The sequence below is a fragment of the Epinephelus fuscoguttatus genome, linkage group LG22 (genome assembly GCF_011397635.1).
Source record: "Epinephelus fuscoguttatus linkage group LG22, E.fuscoguttatus.final_Chr_v1".
Taxonomy (NCBI): domain Eukaryota; kingdom Metazoa; phylum Chordata; class Actinopteri; order Perciformes; family Serranidae; genus Epinephelus; species Epinephelus fuscoguttatus.
Genome location: NC_064773.1, coordinates 6,462,973 through 6,476,549, shown reverse-complemented (window position 1 = coordinate 6,476,549; position 13,577 = coordinate 6,462,973). Strand labels below are relative to the sequence as shown.

At 42.7% G+C, this 13,577-nt stretch overlaps 1 protein-coding gene across 3 annotated transcripts in view; it reads left to right on the top strand.

The window, feature by feature from the left end:
- The window catches only part of tbc1d30 (TBC1 domain family, member 30), a 39,687-nt gene that overhangs the window by 13,043 nt on the left and 13,067 nt on the right, over positions 1-13,577 (top strand). For 2 of the 3 annotated variants that reach the window (XM_049567223.1, XM_049567221.1), the window contains exons 3-8: positions 9,026-9,087; positions 9,355-9,420; positions 10,154-10,279; positions 12,352-12,537; positions 12,644-12,713; positions 13,302-13,400. In XM_049567223.1, coding sequence (XP_049423180.1) covers positions 9,026-9,087; positions 9,355-9,420; positions 10,154-10,279; positions 12,352-12,537; positions 12,644-12,713; positions 13,302-13,400 — 609 coding nt within the window. Of the gene's footprint in view, positions 1-269; positions 832-9,025; positions 9,088-9,354; positions 9,421-10,153; positions 10,280-12,351; positions 12,538-12,643; positions 12,714-13,301; positions 13,401-13,577 lie in introns of those variants that run through there. The other variant, XM_049567224.1, reaches the window with a different exon arrangement.

Sequence of the window (13,577 nt, the reverse complement as noted above, 5' to 3'; positions counted from 1 at the left end):
ATTAACCACATGTTGCAGGAGATGTTTTGCAGACCTTTAATTTTATTTTGAGTGGATTATATTCTGCAGCTTGTTTGAAAATGATCCCTTTATGTTAATGCTATAAAGCTGATCACTCGGTGGGTGAAGGAAACAAAAACCCACTCCCTGCTCTCTCTTTCTCCCCTCTCCTCCACCATTACCTCATCCCTCTCTATCTCCTCCCCATGCGTCTCCCCATCCTACCGCATCCCTCCATCCGTGTTGCACCTCCTCCCGGTGACGCCAAACCGGAGGAGGCTGAGGATGAGGAGGTGTGCAGCATCAGCAGCACTGCCGAGCACCAGCAGCTGCAGGAACCGTTTGTCCTCATAAACCGACGGGCTATTTTTGACATCTGCTAAATCATATTTAATGTAGAGGCTTGAGTCGCTTGGATGAAGATCTCTGTGTGTTTCTGTGCCGCTGAGTGAGAAAGGGAAGGTTGGCGTTTCTTAGGGGATGAGTCGCAAACAGACTGTCACCGGAAGAGCTCTCAAACACGGTAATCAGTGTAATCGATTAATTTGTAACGTCTCGGTGGGAACAGCTGCGGGTGTCGCCATCGGCATGATTTCTGGATCACCCAAGGAGGATGATTAAAGCCGGGACAAAGCGATGATTGGACGGGCTGAACGGTTTGATTCCCGATGAGGCAGGAGCGGCTCCCCGCCGCCGGCAGGAGGCCGAGGGCGGGCGTGAAGCAGCGGCAGCAGGCATCGGGAGGGGTCGGTAACATCATCAGTAACGTCCTGAAGAAGAGGAACGGGATCTCCAGGAGTGCACCCCGGCTGCTCTGCACCTTAGAGCCAGGTGACACCTCTTACTATGTCTGTGGGGAAAGGCTCTGCATTGGTCGAAAACAAAGTGGTAGCCTATACTCTTATACATGTCTAGATATTAACTCTGGGCAATATGGTAAATTATATATAAGCCCATGATTTTACAGTGGCACATTTTATCTACTATCTCCAAACAGGTCGTTTCCTTTATACGCTTATTTTCCTTTTTATTTACTGCTTTAACAGGCCTGCTCTTATTCACAGTTATGAACCCAGAATTGGCAAGTAATTGTCATATTTGAGTGCAATATTATATTAAGAGTGTCATGATTTCTGACCACACCAATAACAAGTAATTAAGCCATAACCTGATTGTATATTACACCTCTAGAAAGTGTAGGCTATAACCTCATTTTAACGGCTATTGAAATCATCGGCTGGGAAATTACCTTATTTTGCTGTATTAAAAATATTTCCCTGAATGTTTCCTGTCGGCTGTAACAAATTTAAAAGATCCAGTTTTCCCCTTTTAAAGTGTCAGATAAGGTCATTTTTAACAACTCGTTTGAATAGCGACTAATCTGAGCTCCAGTGAGTTCAAAATCAAATCATGAGTGCATCATGAGGTTTGGTTTCATACATCTTATAATGCATCACACCGAGGGCAGGGAGATGTCAGTTTTCATGTGCTACTTCATGTCTTCTTACTTGTGGATGGACACCTGTGATGCATCAGATACACAGCCAGTGAAATATGTCTTTATGCCAAGAAGCAAATGTTGGCATTGTACGTTTCTGCAAACCACGAATATGTTACATTAGCACGTTTCATACATTATCATATTAACCTTTCTAAAGGGATTGTGTGAGCTGACTTTGTCGTCTTTACGTGGAGAGGAGAGCAGATTTCTTAAATTCAGTGTTGCAAGAATAAGGCCTTAAATTTGAATTTGTGAGGTCTTAACTGCTACAAACAGTTTATCTGATTTCTTTCATACATTTTTCTGTTTCTTTATTGTGACAATGAGTGAAGCCTTTCTATGTAAAAGTTTCTACATCATTAATGTTCCACATCTTTAAAAAGCTATAATACTGTCATTTTACTTATACTTGCACTTACCTGTTGGCAAAATGTAGATTAACTTAACTCGCTCAAATAAGCATATTCCTACATAACACTTAGCTCTGCAGAACACCAATTGCCTGCGATCCTTAAGTAAAACATGATTTGTCCAAAAATCTGTCCTGAATTTGGTTAAAAGGTGTCTTAAACAAGTCTTAAAAAGCATCAAATATACCTGTAGACACCCTGGAAGTGACATCTCCAGCTGTAGACCATCGACGACTTCTTCAGTTGTGATTGTGGCACTCAAACTTGTTTTTTTAAGCCAAAACATGATCTCTTCTCAGCCATAACCAACTGCTTTTTGTGCCTATACCTAACCACATATTTACCACAGTGTTGCTGCAACGTAACAAAGCGTAAAGTTTCAACATGCTTGCTACATAAAAGCATCCAAATTCAATGGATTTATGGTTTGGAGAAATGTACAGTACCAACAGTTTTCTATTGTTTGAGTCGCCTTATACAGTTCTGCTGGAATGTGTCCTCTTTTGACAGGTGGTAGATGTCCCATAGTGTTGAAATCCCAGATTTTAGGGACCCATCAGGCAGACAACTTGTGCCTTTTGTTTGTGTGGAGCACAATTTTATGCTCATGTTGTGGTTGGCAGATGTTTCGGTGTCTTGTTTTGTTCCCATGTTTGGTTACACTACAGTCTGATGACTGAAATAAGGCAATACAAACCTTTTTATTGATCCAACTGATGCAAAGTGCACGAGTACAAATAGGAGCCATAAATCTGGCAGTTGAGAGCAGTGGGAATGTAGGGCAGGTTTTAGCATCTTTAATATTTTGTGATTTTTGTTTTTTTTTGGGTTAATGTGCTTAAAGGGACAGTTCATCCCACAATCAAAAATACACATTTCCCTCTTAAGGCTCATTTATGCTCAACGTTAAATACAGATCCGGATACGGACGGAGCCTTCTGTCCATGCTCTGTGTTGATTCGTCCGTATTTCTGCACGTTTCCAAAACGGATAGGCTACGGGCCAAATGGAGCAGTACCACCGGAAACCGCGGGGGCAGTGCTGCTGTCACTACCCGATACGTAGCTCCAGTGAGACACGAAGAAGAAATAACAATTCAATTTCTCTCACTGGCAGTACTAGAGAAAAGAATTCTCCGTCCTCCAGTCGCGATGTATTTAACGGCCTCACCGACCACCGCCTCCTACAGCGCTGCCTCTGTTTTTGTCTTTTATGCAAGAGGTACATTATCAACAGGGGTCGCGTTAACCGGATATTCTCGGTCATTCACTGGTTTTTTACAACAATGACCGGAAAATCTGAAGGCTGTCGGTCATTTTCACCGGTTGCAATTACCACCCCTGCCCACTTGGCGGCAGAGTGCACAGTCAGTGGTTTAAGTGGCTGCCGTTTCCACACTGCAGAGAAAAACTCATTCATCTGCTTCATGTAGCGTTGTTGACATAACACCCTGGACACACCGGATGCGGAACCGAAGCGCAGCGCCCAGCAGCGGAGGCAGTTTTCAGTCAGCGCCCATGTTAACCTATCTGACGGTCCACACAGGCTGCTGAGCAGAGCCGAGTGCCCACGGAGGCAGCGCTTCAGTTCGGCGTCTGGTCTATTTTTCACGGGAGCCGCGAGCACTTCTGTCAAGCTGGATCGAGCGGATCTAGACAGAAAAGACGAGAGAATCCGGGCAATTTTCAAAATAAAATAACAACAGCACACACTGAGGAACGTGAGGAGAAAATACCGTGTTTATAATTTAAAATAACATAACAGTGCATAACGGACCACGTTTTTCAATACCATAATCACTTTATTACAATTTTAATTTTGTGTCACCGAGCCTACAGACATAACTACATAACGCCCTGGACACACCGGACGCGTTAGTGACGTGTTTGTGACGTCCGGTGTGTCCAGGGCGCAGCCTAATGGCACGGGTGTGTGGATGTCTGTTCATCTTTTCGTTCATGTCCTTATTAATGCACACTTTATAACTTGCTTGCTGGATTTATTAAAAACGAACGAATGAAAACTAAACGTCTTTGAATATCTTTATTATCATTTAAAAACGAAAATTAAAATGACCGGTAAAAATAGATTATGACCGGATTTTTATGGCCCTGTCGGTCAAAATGACCGGCGATGAAAAAGTCTAGTGCAACGTCTGACTGTCAATATCTCCTCCACAGTCGCCATGTTTGTTTTTGAGTTTGTTGTGGTCATAAACTTTTGACTCTGGGCTGCCCCCTGGTGGATATATTGGTTAACATCCATGCCAACGTAAAGGACGCATGGAAGTATATGGGCAGTGACGGTAACATCGTTTGAAACAGACATATACATTTTCATACGTAAAGGGAGCATAAATGAGCCTTTACCCGTAGTGTTATTTATCAGTCTAGATAGTTTTGGTGTGACTTGCAGAGTGTTGGAGATATCAGCCGTAGAGATGTCCGCCTTCTCTCCAGTATAATGGAACTAGATGGCACTCAGCTTGTGGTGCTCAGAGCGCCAAAAAATACATTTGAAAAGTCATCATCAATGTCTCTTTCCAGACATCATGACCTGGTTACTCAAGATAATTCACAGACCTTGTTGTGAGCAGTTTCATGTAGGGACTATTTTCTTTCTACTGAACTACACTCAATCACTGCGCAGAAGGAAGTGTGCATCTACTGCTGCTATCTCTGGAAAGAGACATTACTATTGAGTTTTTCGAGTGAAATATTTCTGCGCTTAAAGCCGAGTGCCATCCAGTTCCATCATATTGTAGAGAAAGCAGACATCTCTACAGCTGATATCTCCAGCACTCTGCAACTCACACCTAAACTATCTACACTGATAAACAGCACTACAGGTAAGAGGAGAAATATGTACTTTTGATTTTGAAGTGAACTGTCCCTTTAAAACACTGACAGCACAGCAAATATTCATCTTTTTTTCCCGGTATTTATCCAGTAAAGTTGAATTATTTGTACACTGTGTGTCTCATAGCAGCCAAACAAAAGCGTTAATCTTGTTTATTCATGATCAAATCATTTCTTTCCCTCCCTTTCTTTGTCCTCGTCCCTTTCTCCTGCCTCCCTCCTCTCTCCCTCTGCACATCTACCTGCTTTAATTTAAATTAATGTCACCTCTGGATGGATTACTATCAGATGTAATGACGAGTGTGGCCTCTGGACCTCACTAATGTCTCCAGCCTTTGTTAAATACTCGTTCAGTATCAGCTGTGTTGCTGTAATGATGTGTGACAGGGCAGTAGGAGGGTTTTCCGTGTTAATCCTCTCAAAGCTCCGACAGGAAAAAAGAAGCGGCGTTCATACAGCATGGCGCAGGGGATAACGACAGAGGCGGAGCATGCAGGTTAAACACTCATTTGTCTTTTATTTAGGGACTTTAATGCAGCTGATATTGTATTAGTCGTACTTGTAGTGCGATCGGGTGCAGTTTGAGAGGCAGAGCAGTCCTCCAGAGGCTCAGCAGGACAGAGACGGGGGAGAAATGGCGTGTTGGAGCTGTTGGCCCGGAGCCGAAACAGTCAGGACCTTCCCTCTTAACTTGAGATCAAAGTTTCATTTCCGTTTGGTCTTCGGGGGGTTTAGCCTCCTGCGCTAAATGTTCCCTAAAGATGTGTGTGTGTGTGTGTGTGTGTGTGTGCGTGTGCGTGTGAAGAGGGTTTACACGGTCCAACAGTGAGGCGGAGATTGAAGCGGCGGATTCAGCACCACGCGGAAATGGACAGCGACTGTCCCTCAGCAAGCTCCATTCACACATCTCATGCTTTAAGATGGAAACTATAGGCAGAAATGCCTTGTTTTGTCTTATATTATAATCTAAAAAGAGGTTAAACATATAATTCTATAACAATCAGAGAGATAACAGTGTTTGGAGGTTGTGTTTCCGGTTTGATGACGCCATGCCAGAGACAGTTACCTAATGTTTACCGACCTTTTTATCAGTGGAAAAGTCTGCAGCCTGTCACAGTTCTGTTTGGCATCTATAGCAAATAAGTAGGTGGTCATTTTCTTGCAGAAATGATTTGACTTGGGGTCTGTGGCTAGCCTTTTGGTGATCATTCCATGATTGTATTGATAATATTTTGTTTGTTTGTTTTTTTTAAAAAAATTATTTAGATTTTTTTTATAGGGTGTTTTCACATTTAGTTCTTTTTAAACAAATCAAACTCAGTCCTCTTATAGTGCAGCAAAAAGTGGACCATCAAAAAAAGGACACTATAGCCTAGAAGTTTATTTATTTATTTGTTTTTTCCTTTGACATGACACTGCAGTGCGGTTATGAATCCCCTTGCTTAAACTTAAAATTGGAAGAAAACTTTAGCGTTTCTGTGCTGTAGACTGTTGATGTTTGATGTATTCTACATTCCACATCTGGAGACATGCACCAAACTACTTCTCATCCTGCATCCTTGCGAGCCTTTTGACTGTTTTTTAAGCATCCCAGTGCAACAGCATGTGATCTAGATGGCTGAATACAATGGCAAAGAGCAAAGTGAACCTGGAGCACTTTGGACAGGTTAAGTGAACTGCACCGTGGACTTGAAGTGAACCGAACTAATGAGCGTAGATCCTTTGGTATTGTGTCAAAGTTAAAGGGCCTTTTCACACCTAGGTTGTTTGGTCCGGACTTTTGGACTTTCCAGTTGGTCTGGACCAAACGGCCAAAAATTGGTCCGGCCAAAAGAGGTGGTCTCAGTCCGGACCAAATGGAACCATGGTCTGGACTGTTACTAGTGTGAAAGCATTTTTTTGGATGGTTCAGACTTTCGGACCATTGACAGGAAATTCTGGTGCGCCAGTTGTTCATTTCCGCCAGGAGAGAAGTCAAGTCCACCATCAAAAATGAGCCGTCACTTAGTGCTGGGCGGTATGACCAAAAATTTATATCACGGTATTTTTAAAAATTATATCAGTTTCACGATATATGATGGTATTTTTTTTTCATGCACGACTGGGTGTTAACCACATTTTCTAATGATTTAGAGAGGAATTGCTGCAGTAAATTGGCTTAGAATGGCCTATTTTACTGTCATGAGGAGTGAATATTGTAGAAAAACATTAATGTCCACACTAGTATTAATACAGGTTTGCATGGCCTCACAAAATGATGCTGTTTACAAAGAGGTGGCACTCATGATTCTAATGAAGTGAAGGAATCAGAATGCATGACAGCGGTACCATGTCTTTGGCTAAGTGGATAGTGATAGCGTTGGTAATCTCAATCCACCGTTTGCTTTTCTTGTCGTAGGCAGTCCCCCTAGCAAACATGTCTTTAAGTGACATCTGACTCGACTTTTCTCTTGCAGTGCTAACGTTACCTGCAGACATGGAGGACGCTGATCTTAGTTTCATGCATTCTTGATATTCCAAGACATGTTTGCAGCTGAGGTGGTGAAGCAAATTGCTCGTGTTGCCTCCTGCGGCTACAACTTTAGCTCTACAACATTTGCAGAGAATTGTTGTTTGATCGACGTCGGTTTTTTTAAAAGCCAAAGAACTTCCAAACAATAGACACGGCTCCTCTTTTCGGTACAAGTTCTTCTGTGTCATGTTCTCGTTCTGGAACTTCAGTTTCGGAACTTTCACTGTTTTTATCCATCTTCACCGCTCAACACGCCGTTGTGCCCTCACATACTTGTTTAGTACAACTGCAAAACAGTCCCCTGTCAAACAATGTCCTGCGGCGCTACGTTCCGCTGTGCTGCGTTCCCAACGTTGTGTACGCTACATACTCAACGGTATTGAGGTATATGAAAAATTCATATCATAAGAAAAATAAACACCGGTATTCGGTATGAACCGGTATACCGCCCAGCACTACTGTCACTCACCTTGACACTGGTCGCTCCCGAGTTGGCAGGGCTCTCAGCATTGCTAACAATGCTAGCTGTCGCCTCCTCCACCTTTCCTGCCAGCGACGATGACATCTTCGCACAAGGTGTAGATTTATATTTCGTTTTTGTACGAGCCGCGAGTATTGTGCTCTACGTTGGTGCTGCAGCTGATAGCAATGCCATAATAGTATGAGTGAGGTAATGTTTGTTAACATTGAGGGGATTTCTACCTGCCTACTTGTCAACACGCTGATGACAGACCCCCGCCCATTTATAAACCAGTCGATGTCAAATATGTGGCAACCCACGTAGATGAACGTCCGAAAACGCCCTAAGTCATAGGATGAATTTGATTTAAGTAAAATGAAAATCACTGCTTAGTTTTCATTTTATTTTGGTTAAAGACAGAGTTATCATTGACCTGGGGTCATACAGTTCCCTCTGATGTACTCAGCCGTCTTGCCATTGGCTGCTTCTTTGGTCATTCATGATAACTGGTCAGCTAAAAGCTGCTTTGTGCCATTTTATGTACAGACTGAGCCTGATTATCTCCTGACTATTCCCTTTTCCAAACTGAATAACAATATCACAATATATTATGCATCAGTGAAGCTAAACGTCAAATACGTGAAGTATTTGCAGGAACCAAGTCACACATATGACGCTTACATTGTATGTTCACTCTCCACATGTTGAGTTTTTTTATGATCTCACAGTCGGAGACAGACATTTATTTGGGGTGGCTGTGGCTCAAGAGATAGAGCAGAGTGGTCTATCTCTTGGTGGTTTGATCCCTGGTCCTTGCAGTCTGCATGTTGAAGTGTCCTTGGGCGAAATATTGAGCCCCAAATTGCTCTCTGAGTGCACCTGTGATGTGTGTTTACCTGATGAGCAGGTGGTCCCTTGTATGATAGCCAGAAGCATATCAATGTGTGTGTGAATGATTGAACAATGCCTGTGTTGTAAAGTGCTTTGAGCCATCACTAAGACGAGAAAACACTATATAAATGCAGTCCATTCACCATTTATTCACCCCGAAACTCATTTTCTGTGTCAATGATGCTTAGTATGCATAGTTGATATTATTTACACTAGTTTCTCATGCATTGTAAAACATGTTTTGGGTGTCATTTTACACACATTCCCCCAAATTTCAGTCTGACATTCTCTGTACAGAAACTTTGGAAACTTTAGGATGCTTACAAGCACAATAAAAAGTCACCCAGCTCTGGTCTCAGACTCGTCTGACCAGCTGTCTCTGTTTGTTTGCAGGAGTTGACACGAGGCTGAAGTTTACCATCGAGCCATCGCTGGGAAAGAATGGATTCCAGCAGGTAGGAAACATAATAATGCTACAGCCAGTTTATATGATAGTGTTTTGTTGATGCTTTCTTTTAGCTGTTGATCTAATGTATGTATGTGTGTTTATATGTGTTTATAGTGTGTGAATTAATGTGATAAACACTAAAGACCTTTGTCTCCTAACAACAGTAAATGATACAGGACTTTCCATTAAGTATTAATATTGTATTGCTGGCCTCAGTGGGAGTATGCTGGTTAATTAAAAGGTTATAAAGCAGTGTGTGTTTTCTTCCCCACAGTGGTACGACGCCCTTAAAGCAGTGGCTCGGCTCCCTACTGGGATACCCAAGGAATGGAGGAAGAGGGTAAGTAATTTCGGTGTGAATCAGGACTCTCTTTAAGAAGCGGGCAAATGAACTATGGCGTTTTTTTCCCAGTGGTGGCCCTGCTGTAATTTTTTATACCCACAGTTATATCAGTAGCAGCCTTGTAACTGTTGCATGTTGAGTAAACTCTGAGCCACAGCCCAGAAACATCTCCCATATAAAACAACATCTTTATGAATAAGACCTCATGTATTTCTCTTCTTTGTTTATGTCTGTTTTTGAACCCAGAGGGTCTCTAGTAAAAGAAAGTGATGACCCGGTTGTGTTTGCCTTCTTATTGCCAGCCTTCAAGCAAAGTTTTCCAGTCTTGAGAGAGGAAGCGTAGTCTGAAAGAACAATATGCAGAGGCACTTTGTCAACAGTGCTCCATTCATCCCACATCATAACTTCATCTCTGGGGAGAAGAGACCAGGGAAATTGAGGCGATTACTTTCATCTTGTCGGGGGAGATAAACAATGAAATCTCGTGTTCTTCCCTGAACGTGCTGAACAAAATGAATCACTGTAAACAAGGGGCTCTCACACAAGTGCTGGAAGAAAAAGAAAGCTGAGAATGTTATGGAAGATAAACTAGGAGTGTTTAAATATTTGTTCATATGACTCAGTGGAGGCAGCGATTGAAAATCTGTCCTGATATTTGAACCGTTTCTCCTCTAAGTTTATTTGCTGTTGATATTATTCCTGTATCAGTGAGGCTGTTGTCTTTCTGCAGGTGTGGCTAACGCTAGCAGACCAGTACCTCCACAGTATCTCTATTGACTGGGAGAAGACGCTTCGTTTCGCCTTTAACGAGCGCAGCAACCCTGACGACGACTCCCTCGGCATCCAAATTGTCAAGGTAACCGGATCGTATTGTTATGTTGGGATGAATATGTATGTACAGTGTGTGTATGCAGCATTTTTAAAGTGTGTGTCCTGAGTTAGCAGCACAGCGTTTGGAAGGTCGGAACACGTTCTCACTACAAATGAACCGCACCAGAGTTCGTTTGTACTTCGTTCGTTCTTCAAGAAGGTCTTGGTCCGGTTGTTTTGGTGCACACCTGAGTGTGATTGCTGTGTTCACACCTGCCCTAGACCTTTCTCAAGAAAAGAAAGGTCTGGCTGGGCCGACTCTCACTTTGAGATTGGAGAAAAAAACGCCCCAGCTGCTTGTACTTCTTTCAACCAATCACAATCGTTCTGGGTGGTGCCACAGCAACGGTGCGCTTACAAAAATATTGCCGGGGGGGAAACAGGTTTTGGTGTAACACGCCCACAAAAATATCGCCTACAGGACGCGAACAATGGAAGAAAAATGGCTACATCCCCGCAAGATCAAACACCGCAAAAGTTAGTAAAGGACGTGTTGAAAACGGTTGAAAACTGCTACACAACCGGAGGTGGTAGGGCGGGACTTCAGCGGGTGGCTCGTTCCGCCCAATGAGAGGCTGATCTATGCAGCGAACTTCCGCCCACTCAGACTACACCTGCCCAAACGTACTGCACTTAGGGGGCAAACAAACTTGAGTTTGATTGAACTGAACCAAACAGGGCAGTGAAAGCACCCTTAGTCGTGTGTGCGTGTGTGTGTGTGTGTATCTGTTTGTCTGCAGCAAATCTCAAATACTACTGGACCAATCAGCCTAATATTTTGTGTGCACCTTTATGGCTGTATGCACAAGGACCTCTCATTGTTGCGGTGATTCCCAGTTGTTGAAAAACCTGTTTTATTAACACTTTCATACCGTCATTGACTGCTGATCTCTCACTCCTCTTAACCAGGGGCTGCAAGTCATCAGGCAAAAGCAAAGAAAGGAATTTGCTGCAGAAAACAAAATGCCTTATGGTCCATAGAAAAGTTTAAATGCCTTTCATTTTGAACTGGACTATCTGCAGATTAATTCCATGTCTGATATGTTATGATGACATTAAGTTAGGCATGAGGCAAGATGCAAAATACTTGATGATCGTAAGGGAGCTAGGAGGGACAAATCCACCAGGCGCAGCTGTGACTGTGCATTTTCTAGAGTGGCCACGATCAGCTTCGGCAACCACAGCAGGAACGCAGCCGCCTGGTAGAGATACACACTCTACTGAGTGCACTTCTCTAGTTTTCATGTTATCTAAAAGTTTCAAAGTTAACAGCCCAGATTATGTCCGCAAAAGACTTAGAGCAACTGGTATTTCTCCTCATCATACTTAATATGTCCTTGGGCACAAGTGGGTTAATAAATATGTACAAACAACTGGGCAAACAGTAAGATTTGTACGGTAGCTCAAGGAAAGCCATGACATGGACTTTAAGTTAAGTTTGAGTTCCCTTTTTGTTTTTGGTTTTGTGTGTTTTCGAGGTACAGGTTGTCTTATATGATCCTACAGTATTGGTGTAACTGCTCTGGCACAGACTGCTGTGTGAGGTCTAAGAATAAGAGGGTTTCATTTCAACTTAAGACACACAGGCTGTTTCACTCATCAGTCTGAACCTTATGAGCCATGCTAAGTGATTTTATTGACAAGAGATCTTCAAGAAGTACACAGTAATGATGGCTTATATCAAAGATGGACACAAAACAACTCAAGTAACCATCATAGATGTTTTCCTACTGAGTATATGTAAACACATCCCACTAATTAAATACAGTTCATCCCTTAAAAGTTAATGAGACTGTGCACAGTGTCCAGTGGAGGATGTTTACTCATGACTGTGCGTCAGAGAGCGAGATGACTGCATCACGGAAACACTGCAGCTCTTTAATGTTTCCCTATGACTCATAGATTCAACACAGTCTCTCTGTTAATGTCTGATCATCTTCTTCCTGGTGTTCATCGTCTCGTCACTGTCTCTGTCTTAAATACATGAAGTGATGATTCATGTATCCAGTAAATGCACTGATTTGTGTTAAATAATCCAAACTGTACATCCTTGTCCAGGACCTGCACAGGACGGGCTGCAGTTCTTACTGCGGCCAGGAGGGGGAGCAAGACAGGGTGGTGCTGAAGAGGGTGCTGCTGGCGTACGCCCGCTGGAATAAAACTGTGGGTTACTGCCAAGGGTTCAACGTACTAGCTGCACTCATACTGGAAGTTACAGAGGGCCACGAGAGCGATGCACTCAAGGTACGCTAGAAGTGGAATCAAACTTCCTGGTAGAGTTTTTATGTTGCTTTCTTCCCCTGGAATAATAATTAAACTTCACTGTGTTTTTCCACTCCTCTGTCCTCAGGTGATGATCTATCTGATTGACAAAGTGCTGCCTGAGAGTTATTTTGCCAACAACCTGCGAGCATTGTCAGGTAAACACGGCAGAACCCATACAGGCTGATTCATTTTGAAACTGACTGAGAAGCTAATTGACAAAATGTTTCTGCAGCAGTTAAAGAATGCAATAAAATTCACTTGTTCCAGCCTCTCAAATGGGACTGTTTATTGTATTTCTTGAAAGTTAATTTAGGAAATTTGAATTTTGTACTGAAGATATGGCAAAACAAGCAGTTCAAATATGCCAAATTGGGCTCGTAGAAATTTTAATGGAGATTTTTCACTATTTTCCGACATTATGTAGAAAAAACAAACAAACAAATAATCACAGGAATAACGGGCAAATGAATACATAATTACAATAATTGTTTTAGTTTGAGAATCAGGAGTTAAGAAGGTTAATGAAGGTTGTACCTGTGGTCTGAAGGATGTCAGTATCTGATGGGGAGAAAGCTCATTTATCAAAACAGACCTTCAAATGTTTGTGGCATCGATTACAATTACATCATGAAACATCTACAGCACCGTCTGATATGAGACGTGATTGATACCATCAGGTTACTGTCGTGTTGAGCCTCAAACCAGCAGAGTTTTTTTTAATCTGTAATGTCTTCCTCTACCAGTGGACATGGCGGTGTTCAGAGACCTGCTGCGCTTGAAGCTGCCCAGACTGTCCCAGCATCTCCACCACCTTCAGAAAGATGCCAACAGAGAAGCTGGAGGTACACAGCTGTGTGTGTGTGTGTGTGTGTGTCAGGGTTTACAGAGATGCTACCTGGTATAAATGTTCGATCTCAACAGCGTGCAGAGCAACCGGATGGTGCTTGGTGTCTTAATGTGGGGATGTGTACGCACAAATAACTCCTCAAATATTTAAAAAAAAAAAAACCTCTCGTCTG